Here is a 17,498-nt window from a genome sequence, read left to right as displayed (position 1 = left end):
GCCAGAAATGGATCTTCAGCCTCAAGTGATCTTGTTTAGCTTCTCTGAAGTGGTGCCAGTTCCATCATAGGCATTAAGGATGTTAGGCTAAAAATTTGTGTGTGTGGTTTGTTTTCTTTTTTTTCTTCAGCATTTTTGTGAGATTTGTTGTTCTCAATTGTAGTTTTGATAAGGGTTTCTCTTGAACCTTGAGCAATTTGAAATAATATGGTGTTTTGGTTTCAATGTCTGTGGGGTTTTTGTTTGTTTTATTACTGTTGTTGATTGACCCCTACTTCCAAACTATCAGTGTATGGGGGAAAAGTGAGTACCTTGTGGTCTGCGGTCACTACTAACCTTTGTCAGCTGGTCACATAGCTGTCATGGCTATCACGTTTCTCATCTGCTTCGGATCAAAGGAAAGGTGCCCGTATAGAATTGTGGGTGTTTCTGTCCTTGCTGGACACAAGTTGCCCCACTTTTCCAGATTGCCTAATGTTGAGTGGTCAAAGAGATACGTTCCATTAAGTTGTTTCTGAGTCTTGGGTGTTCCACAATAAAGTAGAGCCTGGCAGCTGTGCCAATAAATTGGCCCCGATTCCCTCTTCTGTTCAGGAGCATTGCATGATTATTCCCTTTAAGGGAGGCAGTTAATTTATAAAAGTTACTGTATCTCATGCAAAATTATCTTTTGTCTATGCTTTTGTTATAGAGATGACGATGACATCAATGATGTTGCTTCTATGGCTGGAGTTAACCTTAATGAAGAGAGTGCCCGAATTATGGCAACCAACTCCGACTTGGTTGGAACCCAGATACAGTCTTGTAAAGATGAACCCTTTCTTGCTGCTATCCCTTTACATAAACGAATACTAGAAATGGGTGAGAAGCATGTCATTTGCTTTCAGTAGTATTGCCTTTGGAGCTGTTCAGTTTTAGTCAGTGACACGATACACTGTAGCATGCAGCATTGATATATATTTGAGGTTCTGTAAGCATTTTTCATTACAAAAGTATCTTGTCTGTGTCAAACTGTATCAAAATGACACTTTGGTATTATAATCTACTTGAGGATCTCCAAACTCTTTGCAAATATTAAGGAAATAAACCTCCCATTGTCCCTTGGAGGTGGGGAAGCATTATTATTCAGATGTTGCACATGACTAAGATGAGGCACAGAGAGGTAAAGTGACTTGCCCAAGATCACAGCAGATGTCTGAGAGTGAGTCAAGAATAAAATCCAGATTTCCTGCTTTCCCACTCCTAGGGTTTAGCAGAAGACAAGTTGTTTGCCTGGATATATTTTTTTTCATACAAAATAAATTTTAAAATGTATTAATCCAATTTTTAACATCTATAACTATTTTCAGATTTTATGGTGGTTTTGTTTGCTATAGAATGGATAAAAATAGATTATCTTTTTACTGACAGTTGGTCCTGAATTTTTACAGTTCTTTTGACAATTAAAAAAAGAAATTAAAATGTAAACACTCAATTAGTGACATTTAAAAAGTGGCAAGTAATTATGCTCAGTATTTATTTTATGTTACTCTGAACTAAGCATGAACTAGGCTAAATGTGATGGCCACATAAGATCTAAAAATGTCAGGAAAACTAAATTTTATTTTGACTTAGGGTAAAGTTTTAAAGCCACGCAAGTCCCATTTTAAAATGTGATTTAGGATCTTAAATACCATTGCCTTTCAACAAGACTTGGGTTCTTCAATGCCCAAGTCACCTTTGAAAGTGGGATTTAGGCTCTTATGTTACTTAGGTGGCTTTGGAAATTTTACCTTTAGTCTCATACTTCGTAAATTCAGCGTAAATGTATGGAAACCCTTTTACACTATGACAGACCCTCATCTTACAAAGACATATTCATGTGCTTTGCTTTATGCACTGTAAGTAGTCCCTTTGCAGTACTGGGGCTGTAGTGAGGAAATAAATGCCATGTAAGTCCACAATTATCTTATTCCAATGTTGTTATGATGATGTCATCATATGAAGTTACTATAAGAAAATAGTAGTGCAAATTTTTGGGAATCTGGTGGTTGCTGTCTGAGATTATGAAATCCACAAGCTTTTAGTGCAAGTCTTTGGAAGAACCATTGTTAGGCCTGCTGTAATTGTACTGTATACTGGTGCAACAAAACAAAAAGCAAAGAAAATGAGACCTAAAAACTGTATGAAAATAACTGGAAAGTCACTAATAAAGTTGCCATGCAAGCCTTAATTAATTCTTCTGGGTATAACAATTGCAGCCCGACATGGAGTTGTAATTTGAAGTGTCGGGCTTAGAAGACTCTGTACATACTTTAAGAGCCACAGAACACAGCACACTGTTCACCATTTGCCTTTTGGGGTTTGCTCCTCAGAGAAGCAAATCCCTGTGGCTGTTTTTTGAAACTTTATTGGCTTTGATAATTGAAAATGAAACTTTCAAAGCTTTTAAAAGCAGCTGCAGGGATTTGCTTCTCAAAAGCAGGGAATCCAAGAGAGTGGTTGCTCCTAGTGAGCTCTTGCTGCTGTTTCTAGAGCTTTATTTTGGCTTTATATAAAGTCTTTTGTAGTTTTGAAAGTGGCTTTGGGGTTCACTAGTGGCTACTATTTAGTATCCATGGCTCTTGAGGAGAGAATTCCTGCAGCTGAGTTTGAAGCTTTAAAAGCTTTGTTTTCACTGTGTGTGGTCAGATTTTGTTGCTCTCAGAGGACCACACAAAATTCAGTAGTTTGTGCTACGGGGCACTTAAAATAATGGGATTCTATGAGTATCACAAAATCAGTCTGACCACGTGTTGGTATGCCTAGGTATACAAGGACTAACCAAAGGAGACTGTCACATTCTTAGACACACTAGGAAAAGGAAAGTCTCAGATATTGGACCCACTGTTATCTCATGTTTTTGTATTATGCCCATTGACAAACAAGGTAAAATTCACTTTTTTCTTACATTAGTTTATCTGAATATGGCTTAAAATTGGGAAGTTTTTTCCATCTTGAAAGCTTTTCATATTTAATAATCACTTTAGTATTTAGGGCACCTTTCTAATGTTCCAGTAAAAGAAAGTACTTTGGTATGTACAGTATCAGGACACTGCTATTCACTCCTGTCTCAGAAGCTGGTTTTTTCAAGTTTTCTGTAATATTAATCCCCCGCGCTCTCATCTCTGAGCAAGAGCTCTGTAGAGAAACTCAGTAGTGTTCCCCAAAGGCTGTTTCAGAGATTATGCTTCCATTCACTAGAGTCAGAATATAAACTGCTAAAGTGAGAGCAGATGCTATGCAGTCTTTGGCAGTTACCACCAGCCAAATGCCTCAAAGTTATAGTAAAAGAGGTTTCTTCTTAAAATATTGTACATTCTTATCTCTACAGTAACTTGACAGAATTATAGTCCATTGTTTATTTTAAATATAAATATTATTGACCCTTCTAAATATAAGAAATAGCTGAAAGGTGCATTAATGCAAAGACACTAGTTTATTGCCTAAATTACTTCCTTCTCTATGTACCTTTGTGTCTTGTCATCTTTGGATAGTAATTGTTGCTATTTGTTCATCTATGAAGGCAAGGATTTTGATGATTCAACCTCTGTCTTGATTCAAAATCAAGAATGAATGTTTCTGTACTAGGCAATGTATTTTGTTGTGGCTCTACCCAGAATCATAAAGTTTAAAACCTGATTCTTCTGCGTGGCAGCACAACACAATGGCGCACACAACACTCTGCCTCTTCTTTTTTGAAAGGCTACAGTTTCTCTTGTGCCTGCTTGTGCTGTATGTTTTTATTTGACAGACCCTTATGCTTGTTCCGTTAGCACACCTGGGTAGTGTTTCCTTGATGAGTCGAGAAAAATTTATTAGCCCCATGCCATGGCTGCACTTACCCAATAAATAATAGTGATAGTTACTAGTTTTCATTTCGGAGAGAAAACAGAAAAATAAAGTTGGATAATTTGTGCTTGTTTTTTTGTTTTTGTTTTTTTAAATTTTGAGTTGTTCTTTGACTAGTTTTTGGTGGATAGCTTAGCTTTACTAGCTTTTAAACAGTAGCTGTTACATGGACATTCTTTGAATTGAGTTTCCATTGTGCAGTAAACTGGCAGGACCACAATACATAATGTGTCACAGCTCCTAAGTGGATAACTGTAAGAGTGAGTTTACTCTTTTTGCGCAGTAGCAGTTCTGGTAAAAGTAGAATCACCGTGATTCATCTTATGTATAATTGCTGCTTGATTGTGAGGGCAAATAAAAATTAGGCTACAGTTTATTTTATATTGCATTTAAATGAAGGTAAGAGGACACAAATAAAGGGTGAAACAAAAGAAGAATTTGTTTATATACATTGACAACTAAAACTGAGGCAAAAGGGAAAAGCTACAAGAAGAGAAGGAAGCAAAGAACATCCACGATCACTGTTAATACACAGGAACAAAATAAGAACTGCATACACTGTAGGAACCATGAAAGGTAAATGAGAAGTTGTACAAAATATATGACTTGACCATAACAATGGCTAAACAACAGAGGCGTTAACCTTACTCTTTGCACAACTTTAGTGGGCCTTCAAGAAAACTTGAAGGATTGTAAAAGCTGTACATGAGGGGAAAAGCCTGGTGAGGCAACTAGTCCATTTTCTTGCCAATGCAGGATCGTTCTCAGTTGTTCATTTTGTAGTGTATCATCTGGCCTAATTATAAATATTGTTAGTAATTGGTTCCCATCCCTATTGTTTTTTGGGGGAACCTATTCTGCAATGTAACACATCCCATTTTCTGTGGAAATTCTGATGGTCATCCTAAATTTTCCTTTTCTTAATATTAGCCCATTAAATGGGACAATGGGGTAAAAATATTTTCTCACACACCTTCTTTCTTGAAAAACTGTTTAGGAGAATGTCACCTGTACTTGGTCTCTGTAGAAATGATGAGCCCTATAACTTTATTTGGCCTTCAAAAAGCCCTTTTTTGGGGTTCCAGGTCACCAAAATGCAATCTCCCGGTAATCTTAGGATTTGTAAGAAAATACAAATTCCCACAGCTCAGTCTTGACTCCACCTGACTTCCTTTTCTATTTACAACCCAACCAAAGAACACCACAATCTATATCTTGCTCTTAGTTTGACTACCCCAAAATGTCATAGGTTAGACTGACATGGCCATGAAATAACTCAGTTACAGCAAGAATAATGAAACATAAGCCTGAAATACTGTTCTTTGGCTTATGCTGTTCCTTGCTCTCTCTCTCTCTCGGTATAGGGCAGTTGGCTAACCAGAACCATTCAAAGTGTGAAGTACTTAAAAACATATGTATATATTTTGTTATAGGAAGCGAGGGAAGTAAAAACTACTGTCAGCCATATCTAACCGAGAGTAACTATCCACCTTATTTCAATATTTATTAAAGAATCATGATAGCTTTGTTTTCATCCCCCATTCATTCAAAGTTATTGTTAATTTTGAGTTATAAAATTAATTTTTCTTAAAGATTTGTCTGGTGATCAATGATCAAATATTTATACCTCCTTGTTTTATGCAAAGAAAACTCTTACTTGACAAGACACAATGTGCCTAATTTTCCCTACAATACTATTAATATGAGTATTGTAGCACCTTGCTTATTCTAAATAAATCTCTTGGCAGGGAAATATAGCCTTCAAGAAATCTGAAAATGCATCTCTTTAATGTGTCCAGGTTCTAATGGCCAAGATAGTAGGAGGCCATAGGTTATTCTTAAACATAGTATCTGCAGAGTAGCTCTGTGTGATACTTTGAAACCATTGTTTGTCAATGTTAAAATTGCAAGGATTAGGTTCAACATAATTTAGATATACCCTGTTCTTACTCTTCTTGTATGATATCTCTAAGTTCTGTCTGCCAGAATATTGACTGTTCTTCTGTCTAAATGAGTATTCTTCATAAACACATCCTTGGTTCTTGTGCCTACTGCATGAATGCATGATACAACACACAGAATGAAAAATCTGAGAACTAAAAGCTTTTCCAGGACTCTACATTCTGGAGGTACACAGTAATGGCATCACAGAGTAAAACAGCTGTGTGCGTGTGTGCGTGTGTGCGTGTGCGCGTGCTTTTGTGTGTTTTTTTTTAAATAATCTGAATGCTCTGGAGGGTATTTGATATTGTGTTAGAACTGCCTAGAAAATCTGATTGGCCTTGTTCCATGAAGAGCATTCCAATAGGTTTTAGAGCCTTCTGTCTAATTTTCTCTGAGCATTTGTTATTAGTTTAATAAATAATAAATATAGGCGTTCTGTCATCACTATTTTGTCTGCCTGTTTATCAACAGTGACATTTGTGTTTGAATAAGATGGTACTCGTACTACTGATGATGCTCTTTTAGATATGGAACAGTGGTAACGTAAAAGTATACTTATGTCTGTGTTTGGTTTACTGTTAATGGCTTTTATATCTGGTTAGATTATAGCTGTTGTTCTCATATTTTAAGCCATGTGATTGCCCATCAGATAACTGTGTGTTACTTTTTCCTTCTGCTTTCCTCTGTCACATTGAAAAGATTTTGTTGTTTTCACCATTGGACTTTAACTTTTTATTATTGAACTGATTTGCCTTCAAACAGAAATGTTCCTTTCCATATCAGTTTATCTATCAGCATCTTTCTGTCATGACCCTCCCCTCCCCTGCATATCTGTGGAAATTACCCTTGACTGTTTTGGAGGTAGTTTTAACATTTGCATAATGTACCTAGGAAATGTTAGTCCTCCTCAAGCGTAGCCTTGTGGAGTCATGTATTGTTCTAACAACATGGGCAGTCCTGATCCCATCAGTGAAATTCCCTGATCCCAGCTGCCTCTTTTAACAAGAGGTTTTGTATTAGGTATCGTATCATTTAATTTGAAAGATTCTTTGCATGCCAAGTCTGGGAACCTTTTCCAGCTCCCATAAAGGATTCTTAATATGTCATTTGTAGAGACATGACACAGACTGTGTGGTAGATGTATATATGAATTTAGCGTTTGAAATGTCTGTAGTTTCATATCACTGTTAGGGAATGCACAGATCTGTCAGTGGAAGTAAAAGGGTAATTATCTCATTGAATTAATTTGCTAAAAATTTCAGATTAGAAATTTTGCAGTAGTTCTACATATTTAATGTGCATGCCCAGATCTTCAAAGCTAGTGTGTTGAGAGAGGACAAGAAAATGTGTTTATTGTGCCTGTTGTATAGACACTACTTTTTTTATTTTATTTTATTTTATTTTTTTTGCATCTGATAATGTCAAACATTTTAGGGCAACCAAATTTTGTGAAATGGTGACCTTTAACTATTTCCTTGAAAAAAGAAAAAATGTTCTGATCTTATTTAGCAATGCTGCTGATAATAATAATACTAATATTACTAATATACTAATATACTACTAATAATACTAAAATACTAATAATTCGTAGGCATTTCAACAAACTGTTAAATTGTATTATTCTATTTTCTTTAATAGATCCACGATTAGACTTCCTGTTCTACAAGATGTCCCAGCATGCCTGGGAATGGTAACATCAGTACCACTAGAGAGCCTGGAGTTTGCCTTTCTATAAAAGTAAGACAGCTTTTGTTCAATATTTTTTGTGTATTTCTAAGGTTTTGTTTTTATTGTTCTTCTGTGCAACAACACAGCATAGCTTCTGTTATGCTTTCAGCAGTGCTACTTGCACACTATGTGGCTAACTTACATACCAGTATTGATGTTCTTCCACCAAAACGTAGTCCCTCAAAATAAGCTGAAATTTAGATTTGTTCAGAACATCAGTATTTATAAATAAAATGCAGCTGCAGCTGGTCTCTACTGTCATAATTACTATTTTTTGTGGGATTTTATTGTAATAGAACTGAGAATATGGTCATACTACTTAGTTCCCAAAACACATAGAGAATTAAAGTACTGTCTTCAGCATAGTACCATGCTTTTGTTTTATGAATCCCATGTAATGGTCTTTCTTAAAGATCCTGCTATCTCTGGAAGATGGTTCTAGCCTTCATGGCTTTCCACAACACCACCTGCTGCCTCAAAATAAGGGTTTGCCTGTGAATGGCTTGAAGTTATTGATATTTGCAAAGGAGGGTTGAGCTGGAGCAGTATTTCCCAAAGATTCATCCTGGTGGTACTCTCCACCTCATGTATAGCTTGTCAGTATAAAGATAGCATGTAAAATAAGAACAATAAAAAGAAAACCTCAGAGAACCATTCAATATTGCAATAAAGCTGACTTGCATTATCCCCATAGGCAGACTCCATGCTCTAGTGGTGGTACTAACGTCACCAACTCTCAAAACATGCTGGTACATCTTTGTGGAGGGGGAAGTCATTGGTCAATGAGCAGCAGCATCAAGGATCTTTAAAGGAAAAAAGGGAAAGGTAATACAGTTTCTAAAATGTGTTAGACTAACTAATGTTGCAGTGTTTTTCCAGAGAACACTGTAATTCGTCTTAAAGGCTTCTGCACCGTTTTTCTCTCTCCCTGTCATACTGAATCATCTGACTTGAGGTTTTCATGCTGCACTCATGGGAATGTAAAAATATGATTTGTTTTAAAATACCATTACACTTCTTAGACCACTACATATCGTGCTTCTACTGCTTTCAGAAACCAGATTAAACTGGGGTTCATTGACAAATTTTTCAGTGGTCATAATGAACAGTTTTTTTGGCCTGCCAAGTTTTTCTCCAGTATTAGACATGCACAATGGATGGGTGTAGTTTTAGAAGTTAGCATCATTGTCCCTAGATAGGCTGCACCGTTCAAGATCATTTTGTAGTTCTCCCAGAGCACCCATTTCAAATGACAGGTCTGTGCCTCCACTTCTCTTTGGGTTGGGATCCTGTAAATGCAACCACCCTCTGACTGGGACTCTGGGATATTCTATGTTGCCAGTCTTGGTACTTTCTAGGCTTAACGGGTTTAGCACCTGGAAGGGTTTCCCTTTGCGAGCCTTTAATAGTATACAGTGACCCATGCAGTTTCTTCAAAACAAAGTATGATTTTTGTGCCAAAAGGTGCACAGCGATCAGAAATTGATGTAAAATGAGGCCTGTGTACATACGTTTTGCCTATGCTTGGCATTCCCTTCAAGCCCCTAGGTAGACATGACTTAGACTTGCTGTCCCCCATTCTCTAGGGAACCAAGTTACAGCCTACTTTCTGCAGAGCCCGACTTTTGATCAATCTGGCTGTCTTCTGCATCTGTGTCAGCACTCACTGACACTCCCTGGTCACCTGTCTCAATTCACTCAATCTCCCTGCCCTTCCTTTTTTAGGCTCAGGGTCCTATAATGGTTTAGTATCGTACTTTGAGCCCAGGATTAACCTTGGAAGAGTAAACCATTCTAACCTGGATGGAGCCAGTAGTGGATATTCCACAATTAACAGTTTTTCCATTGTTTCCTCAAGGATTCTTATCTATGTTATTGTTTTGATTTTCCTGCTTGTCCCTCTAATAGCCTCTTTTATCTAACTCCATAGCAAGTGAGCCATCATAAACACAAAAAGAAAAGGAGTACTTGTGGCACCTTAGAGACTAACCAATTTATTTGAGCATGAGCTTTCGTGAGCTACAGCTCACTTCATCGGATGCATCGGATGTAGCTCACGAAAGCTCATGCTCAAATAAATTGGTTAGTCTCTCAGGTGCCACAAGTACTCCTTTTCTTTTTGCGAATACAGACTAACACGGCTGTTACTCTGAAACCTATCATAAACACACAAAGGAATCTTTTCTCTTTGGTGACATCTGCATGAAATTACTTAACAGAAATCTTAATAAAAAGATTTATTAAAAAGAGAGAAAATGAATTTAAGAGAACTATTTGTTTAGCACATCTAGATTTACACTTCTCTTTAAACTACTTGAGACAAGGCTTTATCAGTTTAGTTACAGAGGAGGGAAAAAAGCAAACTCTTCTGTAACCCATCTGGTCAGACTGGCAGCCTCTTTTTCTATCCAGATACCACGTCTTTTTTTGTCCCCCATAGACATGCTTATTAGATCCCTGCATCTCAGTCATCTTACTTGTCTAGATAAGCCTCCCCAGTTCCTTGTAATGTTGTTGTAACCACGTTGGTCCCAGGATGTGAGTGAGGCAAGGTAGATGAGGTAATATCTTTCATTGGACCTACTTCTGTTGGTGGAATTGACAAGCTTTCGAGCTTCACAGAGCTTTTCCTCTGGTCTGGAGATGGTAATCAGAGTATCTGAGCTAATTACAAGGTGGTGGGACAGATTAAGAACCCCTTGTGTTAACAATCTGTTCTTTCCCTAATTCATGCGATAGTCCCTGCTCTCCAAAACAGTTTTCTCTACTTATCTATGAACACAGTAGTGTTTGGGAACTGGCTGTATTCTGTAGGAGATGGATCATTGAGTTTAATATAATACAGCCATACAATACATTCTGGGCTTTCTCTCTTTCTAATACTATAAAGTCTAAGGGAGAGCAAGAGGAAGATTGAGGGATGTTGAAGAGGGAATTCTATGAAAGAAGGAATTAAACCTTGAAGGACCACTAGTACATTTTGAATGGTTAGCACTGCAGTGGTGCTGGCAGAGTGCTCTCTGCAGTGGTGCCTGACCTTTGTATAGGGCTCAAATAGAGGAAGGGTAATTGTGCTCTTTCCTAGACTACCTATGCAAGGTCCAGACAGAGCTTAGTCCTAAATGCATTTTGATGTTCTAAATTGTTTTTAACTTGTTCTTTTAAGATTGTCTGTTTGTAACTTAAATATGCAAAAACACTACAGATTTTCAATAGTTTATCACATCAGTAACCAAGGTCAGACCTGATGTTTTGAAAATAAAAACAATTTTTCTCTTGCATCTCAGTCCTGTCAATCCTCTTAACGTATAAATTATTAAAATAGCTTTTGCTTCTTTAAAACCTTATCTGCAAAGATTAATATAGCATCTCTTTTCAGCATTTTTAAATAGTAGAAAATATAAGTTTTTTGAAGCTTTCAGCTTGTAGTTTTGTCAACAAAATAGTTACAGTTGAATCATAACAAAACTGTTAGACCTTATGACTTCCAGTATAACTAAGCAGACAGTGGTAAACTTTAAAATTCTCATTACTCATGACCTGAAATTTGTCAGTAAAAATTCTGAGGCACTTACATTTGTAAAAACAGTACATCTCAGGTTTTAGTGACTTATATGCCAGTATCAGGATAATACTGCTGTATGTTGATTCTGAGGTTGTTGAGGCCTATCATACATAATTAACATTAATATAAACTCTTTTATATAAAAAGTGTGAGGTTATTTTTGTTTTACAAGATCTATTCTAATTTTTATACTTGCTGTGCATGTGTTGCTACATCTTACAGTTTTGAGTGAATGTTGGTTGAACCATAGTTTGATCTTAACACATTTGAATATATAACCAGGTTGTTTTACCCAGTGGTGCAAGTAGAAATCATTGCTTGCCGGTACACTGCACTCATGAGAGGGACACAGAGGGGAGGCCCGTGTGACCTCCCCATGTCACCCCGCACATGACTCCTCCCTGCCCCCAGCCTGGGACCCGTATGCTCTCCCCATCACCTCCCCATGATCCACATCCATTCCACGTTACCTGGGGAGGGGGGAAGAGGAGAGAGGGCTCTGTTCTCCTCCCGCTGCGCTGGAGACTTCTGCCGTAGAGACCCCAGGCAGGAGGACTCGAGACACAGCTGCGTGAAAGGGCTGCGGGAGGGCTCCTCCTGTGTCTTTCTGGTACACCATACCAGCTACAAATATCTTACCGGTACTGTGTACCGGAACGTAACACCGTACTTACACCACTGGTTTTACCTCATTATACGGAATATATACTTGCTAAAAGTGAAAATCTTCTCACACTTTGTATGTGAGTGTGACACCCCTTGGAGTTGAGTGTTCGCATTTATTGGCTGCTCTGAGAGCAAGGAGAATCTGTTTCTTGCTACATGAAATAACACTTTTGAGGCAGTTGGTCACCAGTTATTTAATGCCTCATGTACAGATCTGGTGCAGTGGAGGTTTGGCTAAGAAGACATGGATGAGGAACGTGATTTTGACGATCACTAAACCTTGTAAGAAAAATGTGAGAAACTCAAATCCAAGTGGGATATCTGTCAAGGTTGTAACTTGGAGCATTACTTTGCTCCAGCTCAGTCTCCACTGATATCCTTGGTGATGCTCTTCCACTCTACCTCTTCACAGCAGGTCTAGAGAAATTGCAGGATTGCACTGGTAAGGTTATTGTAAAGACCTAGAAATATGTTAGCTTTTAAATACACCATATATTTTAGCAAATGTAAAAACAAAGCAGCTTGTAATGAAATACTTGTTTAAATTACAGATCAATCTTTTAAAGTTGTTAGAATTTTTAATTGTGTGTATTTTGCATCCACCCACTACCATATGTGTAGTCTTTTGGTCACAAAGCTACAAGCTGTATGTAAGAAGTTCCAAAATATTAGGGCTACCAGTATTTAGGCAAAGTCACTCTGTTCCTAAACTTTTTTTAATCTTTATGGCTGGATATTCCACTTCTGAATAAAAGAAAAGAATAGCTTTTTCAACAAAAAGAAGAGAAAATCCATTGGTAAACAAAATAGTTAACCCTTTTTCTAATATTAATTCCCTCTCTCTTTGCACACATCCAGTTTAAGATGTGAGTACTTTTTAATATTTACATTGCAGTAGTGACAAGGTGCCACAGTCAAGGTTAGTCTCTAAACATATGCAGAAGTATGGTCAGAGTCCAAAAGAGCTTACAGTCTAAGAAGGATAAGACATATGCGAAGGATGGTGCAGGAGAGAGGTAAATCTAATCAAATACATGCAATGTTTACACATATATATACAGGTTTCAGAGTAGCAGCCATGTTAGTCTGTATTCGCAAAAAGAAAAGGAGTACTTGTGGCATCTTAGAGACTAACAAATTTATTTGAGCATAAGCTCATGAAAGCTTATGCTCATATAAATTGGTTAGTCTCTAAGGTGCCACAAGTACTTCTTTTCTTTTTACATATATATACATTTGCATTTTCAAAAATTATAAATAAAATGAGTCAGTTACCTCTATCTGCCCCTCATCATAGCCTTTACTTGGTTGATTTCTTTAGAGCATTACAGCAGAAGTGAATCTTGAGAAGGGATTGGCAGGGTCTGTATGCATGACTTTATATAAAGTTCATAATGACCAGGTTATTCTTTGCCTAGTGTGTGTAAAATTGTACAATTTATTGAGAAGTATATTTGCAATCACGCAGTTCTTCCATTTTTATTCAAGGAGCCAGAGTCTTTATGTAGCCTCCCAGCACTGGTATACTCACTGCTTTTGGTTTATAATCCCAACAGGACTTTGCCCCATTTCATGTTTCTTTGCTAAAAGGACCTAGAGTGGGAAGAGAGATTTTGTGACATCACAGTGGTTATGTGATGACAAGTTGAGTTGTAATTATTTTTAAATGATCTTTTTTCTGGTCTTTTTCTTGCTCTTTGTTTGGTGCTATTGAATTCAGCTTATGGAAAGCCTATGCTGCATTTCTATTTTTTTCTTATAATGAAAAACTTAACCAAGAGCTATATGGGTAGAAAAAAGTGCCTAATTTTTTATTTTGCTAGAATGAAAATGTTCAAAATTGGGAAATGCCATTGTGATAAGAGCAAGATAGTCATATTTGTGGAATTAGAGCCCTGGAAAATGGGAACTGTGATTTTACTAATCCTGAAATTCAAGGACATATTATTGCTATAACATTGTTTCTCAAAAAAACCCCAAACAAACGAACAAACCCAGAAAACAAAAAAAAACCCAGAATTGTCTAACAGAATTTTTTTCTCATGGAATCCTTCTACTAGATCCTTTTAGTTGTGACTAGATTTATTTTTTTATTGACTGACAGTTTTAGATACGTTTGCATAGGGTATATGCTTAATAAGGGTTTGATCTGTCGAATCTTCCTCACCCAAATAGTTACATACATGGGTACTCCCATTGACTTCAAGGACAAAGGTCAAGTCTACGCTACCACTTATGTTGGCAAAACGTATGTCTCTCTGGGGTGTGAAAAAAAACACCCTGAGCAATGTAAGTTTTGCCAGTATAAGAGGTAGTGTTCACAGCACTACGTCGGCAGGAGAGCTTCTTCTGCCGACTTAACTACCGCCACTCATTGGGGATGGTTTAATTATGTTGACAGAAGAACTCTCTCCCATTGGCATAGAGTAGCTACATAAGAAATATTACAGTGGCACAGCTGCATTGGTACAGCTATGCTCCTGTAAGGTCTCTAATGTAGACATAGCCTTTATTTGCATGAGTAAGGGTTGCATCAACAGAATCAAATGGCCCAATTCTGCCTTCAGTTACATGTACAGCTCTCAGTAATTTTAGTTCCACATGTAGATCAGAGAACAAATGAAGGGCCAAGAGAATTTTTTTAAATTTAGTGTCGCAGCTAAGATGAATTCAAAAACATACAAACATATTGCTAACTTCCCTATGGTTATGCCTACAGTGTGAAACCATTGTCAGCCTAAGCTAACCTTGAGAGGACTTCAGAGGGTCTTTAAAAAAAAATTAGTATCAGAAATGTGTTGACATAGTGAATTCAGCTCTGGAAAGTGTGAGAATGATGTACTGTAGTGATGTAATAAAATACAGATTTAAAGAGACACTGCAGTACAAAAACTTGAAGAAAAGATGGGGAAAGAAAAGGCTGCAGGAAACAATCTTTTTCATATGGCTTAGTATAAATTCAGTTACAATAGCTGTATCTAGGAACAGAATTCATAAACAGTTTTCACTTTGGGCTCTATTACTTCAGCATTTTCGATATATGAATAATTTTGTGTAGCAGAGAATACTGTATAGTGGTGCATATGGAAAAAATGCCAAACCATTTTGTTAGAAGATGGTTGTTGTAAGTCTTATATCATGACAGTTTTGTTTGAAATATGCATTTTTAATCAACCGACTTTTCTATTGTGCTATAGCCTAAAGAAAGAAATCACTGCAGTGCCCCCTGCTGGTGAATGGCAGCTCACTGTTTCAGTAATGTCAGTGATTGACTGAACCAAACCCTTTGCTGACATAAAGCCAAGGGTGATGCTGAAGACTGCCAGTTCATTTTAAATCACATCATTAAAATAACAGAAGTATATATCAATTTAAAACTACTGTTCACTGATTCTTCTTCATTTTTTAGACATGTGATGGTTTACTGCTGTTGAGTTTGGCTGAAAAAATATGAACGCTTCACGAAAAAATGTTTGTTTTTAAACTTCTCCTGTTTTTATTCGCTTGTCCCCTCCTTTTTAAATGAAAATTATCTTTCTAATTAACAATTCAGGAAATGCTTTCAGGGTGTGAACTTTTCCATGTAACATCTTGTATTTAAGCACACATTCATACTCTCAATTTAAAAAAAAAGTTGTTCTGTTTAATTATTATAAAAATACTAGGACTGTGTATAAATCTCATGTAATCTTTAGAGCTTTGTATGTTAATAGTGGGGCAAAGCCACCAATCCATGCACAGAATGCCCATTGATTTCCCTGAGAATCTTTTTCCTGATTCTACAAAGGGAGTTCCATTGAGAAGAATAGGATGTAAGATCCCAGTCCTACGAACTCTTACTCACATAAGTCCCATTGGGACTAATTGTCCATAAATGTTTGCAGGATCAGAACTTAGGCTTGCAATGTGTGTCTAGAAATGCATTTCCAGCATTTTTAATTATTTTAATAAATTGACGAATTCTTAAGTGCCATAAATGTTGCTGCTTTTATTGGTTAAGAAAAATTTAATTCCTCTGTACATCTGCAAATTCAGGAGATTTCATCTATAATCTGTCTTGCCTTTGCTTTCTCAAGACAGAATTTCCTTAATGCATGATTATTAATTATATTTAATCTATAAAATTACAGTGAAGAAGGTATGAAGTTCAGGTACACTTTTAAATTCAATAATGACACTATCTGCGTTACTAAAGATAAAGCTTATTCCTACTTTCACTATCAGTCCCCCTGTTTTCATAAGCTTCTGGGCCGGGAAAGGGATTTGTCAAGACATGCAAGCACCACAGATTGACAAGAACCAAACAGAACTTTTTTTATGGGTCTAGCAACCACTCAGCCAAAGGCTAGCAGTGGATTTTTAGGATCTTGACTGTAAAATATTTGCTCTTAATATAATCTTGGCATAAAACGGCAAATGCTAAAATAACTTCAAAACATTAGTTAGTTTACAATTATAGTTTTTAGATAATCCAACTGCAGTTGAAGTTTCGTGGTCTCATATTGGACAAATACATTGTAAGGAATTTTTTACAGGTAGCATGTGTAGTAAATATGCAGTTATAATACATAATGTGCATTGGGCCATATTTTGATCACATTTACACTGAAATTAATCCAAATGGACTCAATTGAAAATAAAGAAGTTACTTCTTATTTATCCAGCAGAACTGAGAGTTGAATTTGGCCCAGTGTGTGTGTATTATAGAAAGTTACTCAGATAAACTGCAGTGAACTTCCTAAATACTTTCCAGCCTTTTAAAAGAAAAGCCATTTAAAACTTTCATTTACATAATAATAAGCGTTTAAAAATGCAATCACAAATCTTTTCAAGAGATCACGAATGTGTGAAGAAAGATGGATGAATAACCCTCAAGGATTGCGTTATTTAACAAAATGAAACACGTTTAAAAATTATGTTAAATGTCACTGTTATAGTACAAAAGGCAAATAGATTTAAAACAGTGGCACAGATCTTTCTCTTGGGTGCAATAGGCACAATTGTGAACTTGTAATCAGGCAGATTTTTAGAGAACATGTCAGCCTCAACACTGATTTTCCTAACTTTTGTTGGTTCATCTTAACAATGGTTAAGCAGAACTTTTTTTTCATGTCATTGCATGTCTGAAATAGCCATTAAGGTTCAGTCATTTAAAACAGAACCCGCTATATCTTTCTGTAGGACCCAGTCCTGCAAAGAAATGCAGTTCATCTGAGAAGAGCTCCTCTAGTGCAGGTCAAAGGATACAACTCTAAAAATCCCCTGCAGCTTCTAATTGCAGTGTTGTTGCGGGGTTCATGAGGAGGAACTGTTTGGGCCCAGCTGGCCTATGGTGTCTGCCTGTCATAGTGGCCTGTTACTCACTAATTCCCTCAGGCTGAAGAAACAGGGTTGATAGTAGAAATGCTGATACAATTTACAGATTGCTTGCACAAAAATAGTGCAATATTTTTGAAAGCACTGAATCCATTAGGAGCTTAAGTTCCAAGACTCCTAAGTCACTTAGGTACCTATGAAAATGATATGCTTACAGCCTGATTCTTATTTACCCTAGTCCCACATCACACTGCTCTTGTCCTGTAAAGCAGCCTTAATATGTGCATTAATATAATTTACTCCCAATTTAAGCCCCTTTCCATTGCTAGAGTGGTGTAAAATGCATGAGTGTAAATACACTTGTAGGATTTTTTAATACTAAGCTCCATATGTTCACATTTTTGTATAA

At 36.8% G+C, this 17,498-nt stretch overlaps 1 protein-coding gene across 9 annotated transcripts in view; it reads left to right on the top strand.

Moving 5' to 3' along the window:
* The window catches only part of LOC140896301 (transcription initiation factor TFIID subunit 4-like), a 200,623-nt gene that overhangs the window by 58,491 nt on the left and 124,634 nt on the right, over positions 1–17,498 (top strand). For 8 of the 9 annotated variants that reach the window (XM_073307901.1, XM_073307900.1, XM_073307896.1 and 5 more), the window contains one exon: positions 692–861. In XM_073307901.1, coding sequence (XP_073164002.1) covers positions 692–861 — 170 coding nt within the window. Of the gene's footprint in view, positions 1–691; positions 862–7,452; positions 7,545–17,498 lie in introns of those variants that run through there. The other variant, XM_073307904.1, reaches the window with a different exon arrangement.

This window comes from Lepidochelys kempii, chromosome 12, assembly GCF_965140265.1.
Source record: "Lepidochelys kempii isolate rLepKem1 chromosome 12, rLepKem1.hap2, whole genome shotgun sequence".
NCBI lineage: Eukaryota > Metazoa > Chordata > Testudines > Cheloniidae > Lepidochelys > Lepidochelys kempii.
This window is presented reverse-complemented; position numbering and strand designations above follow the sequence as displayed.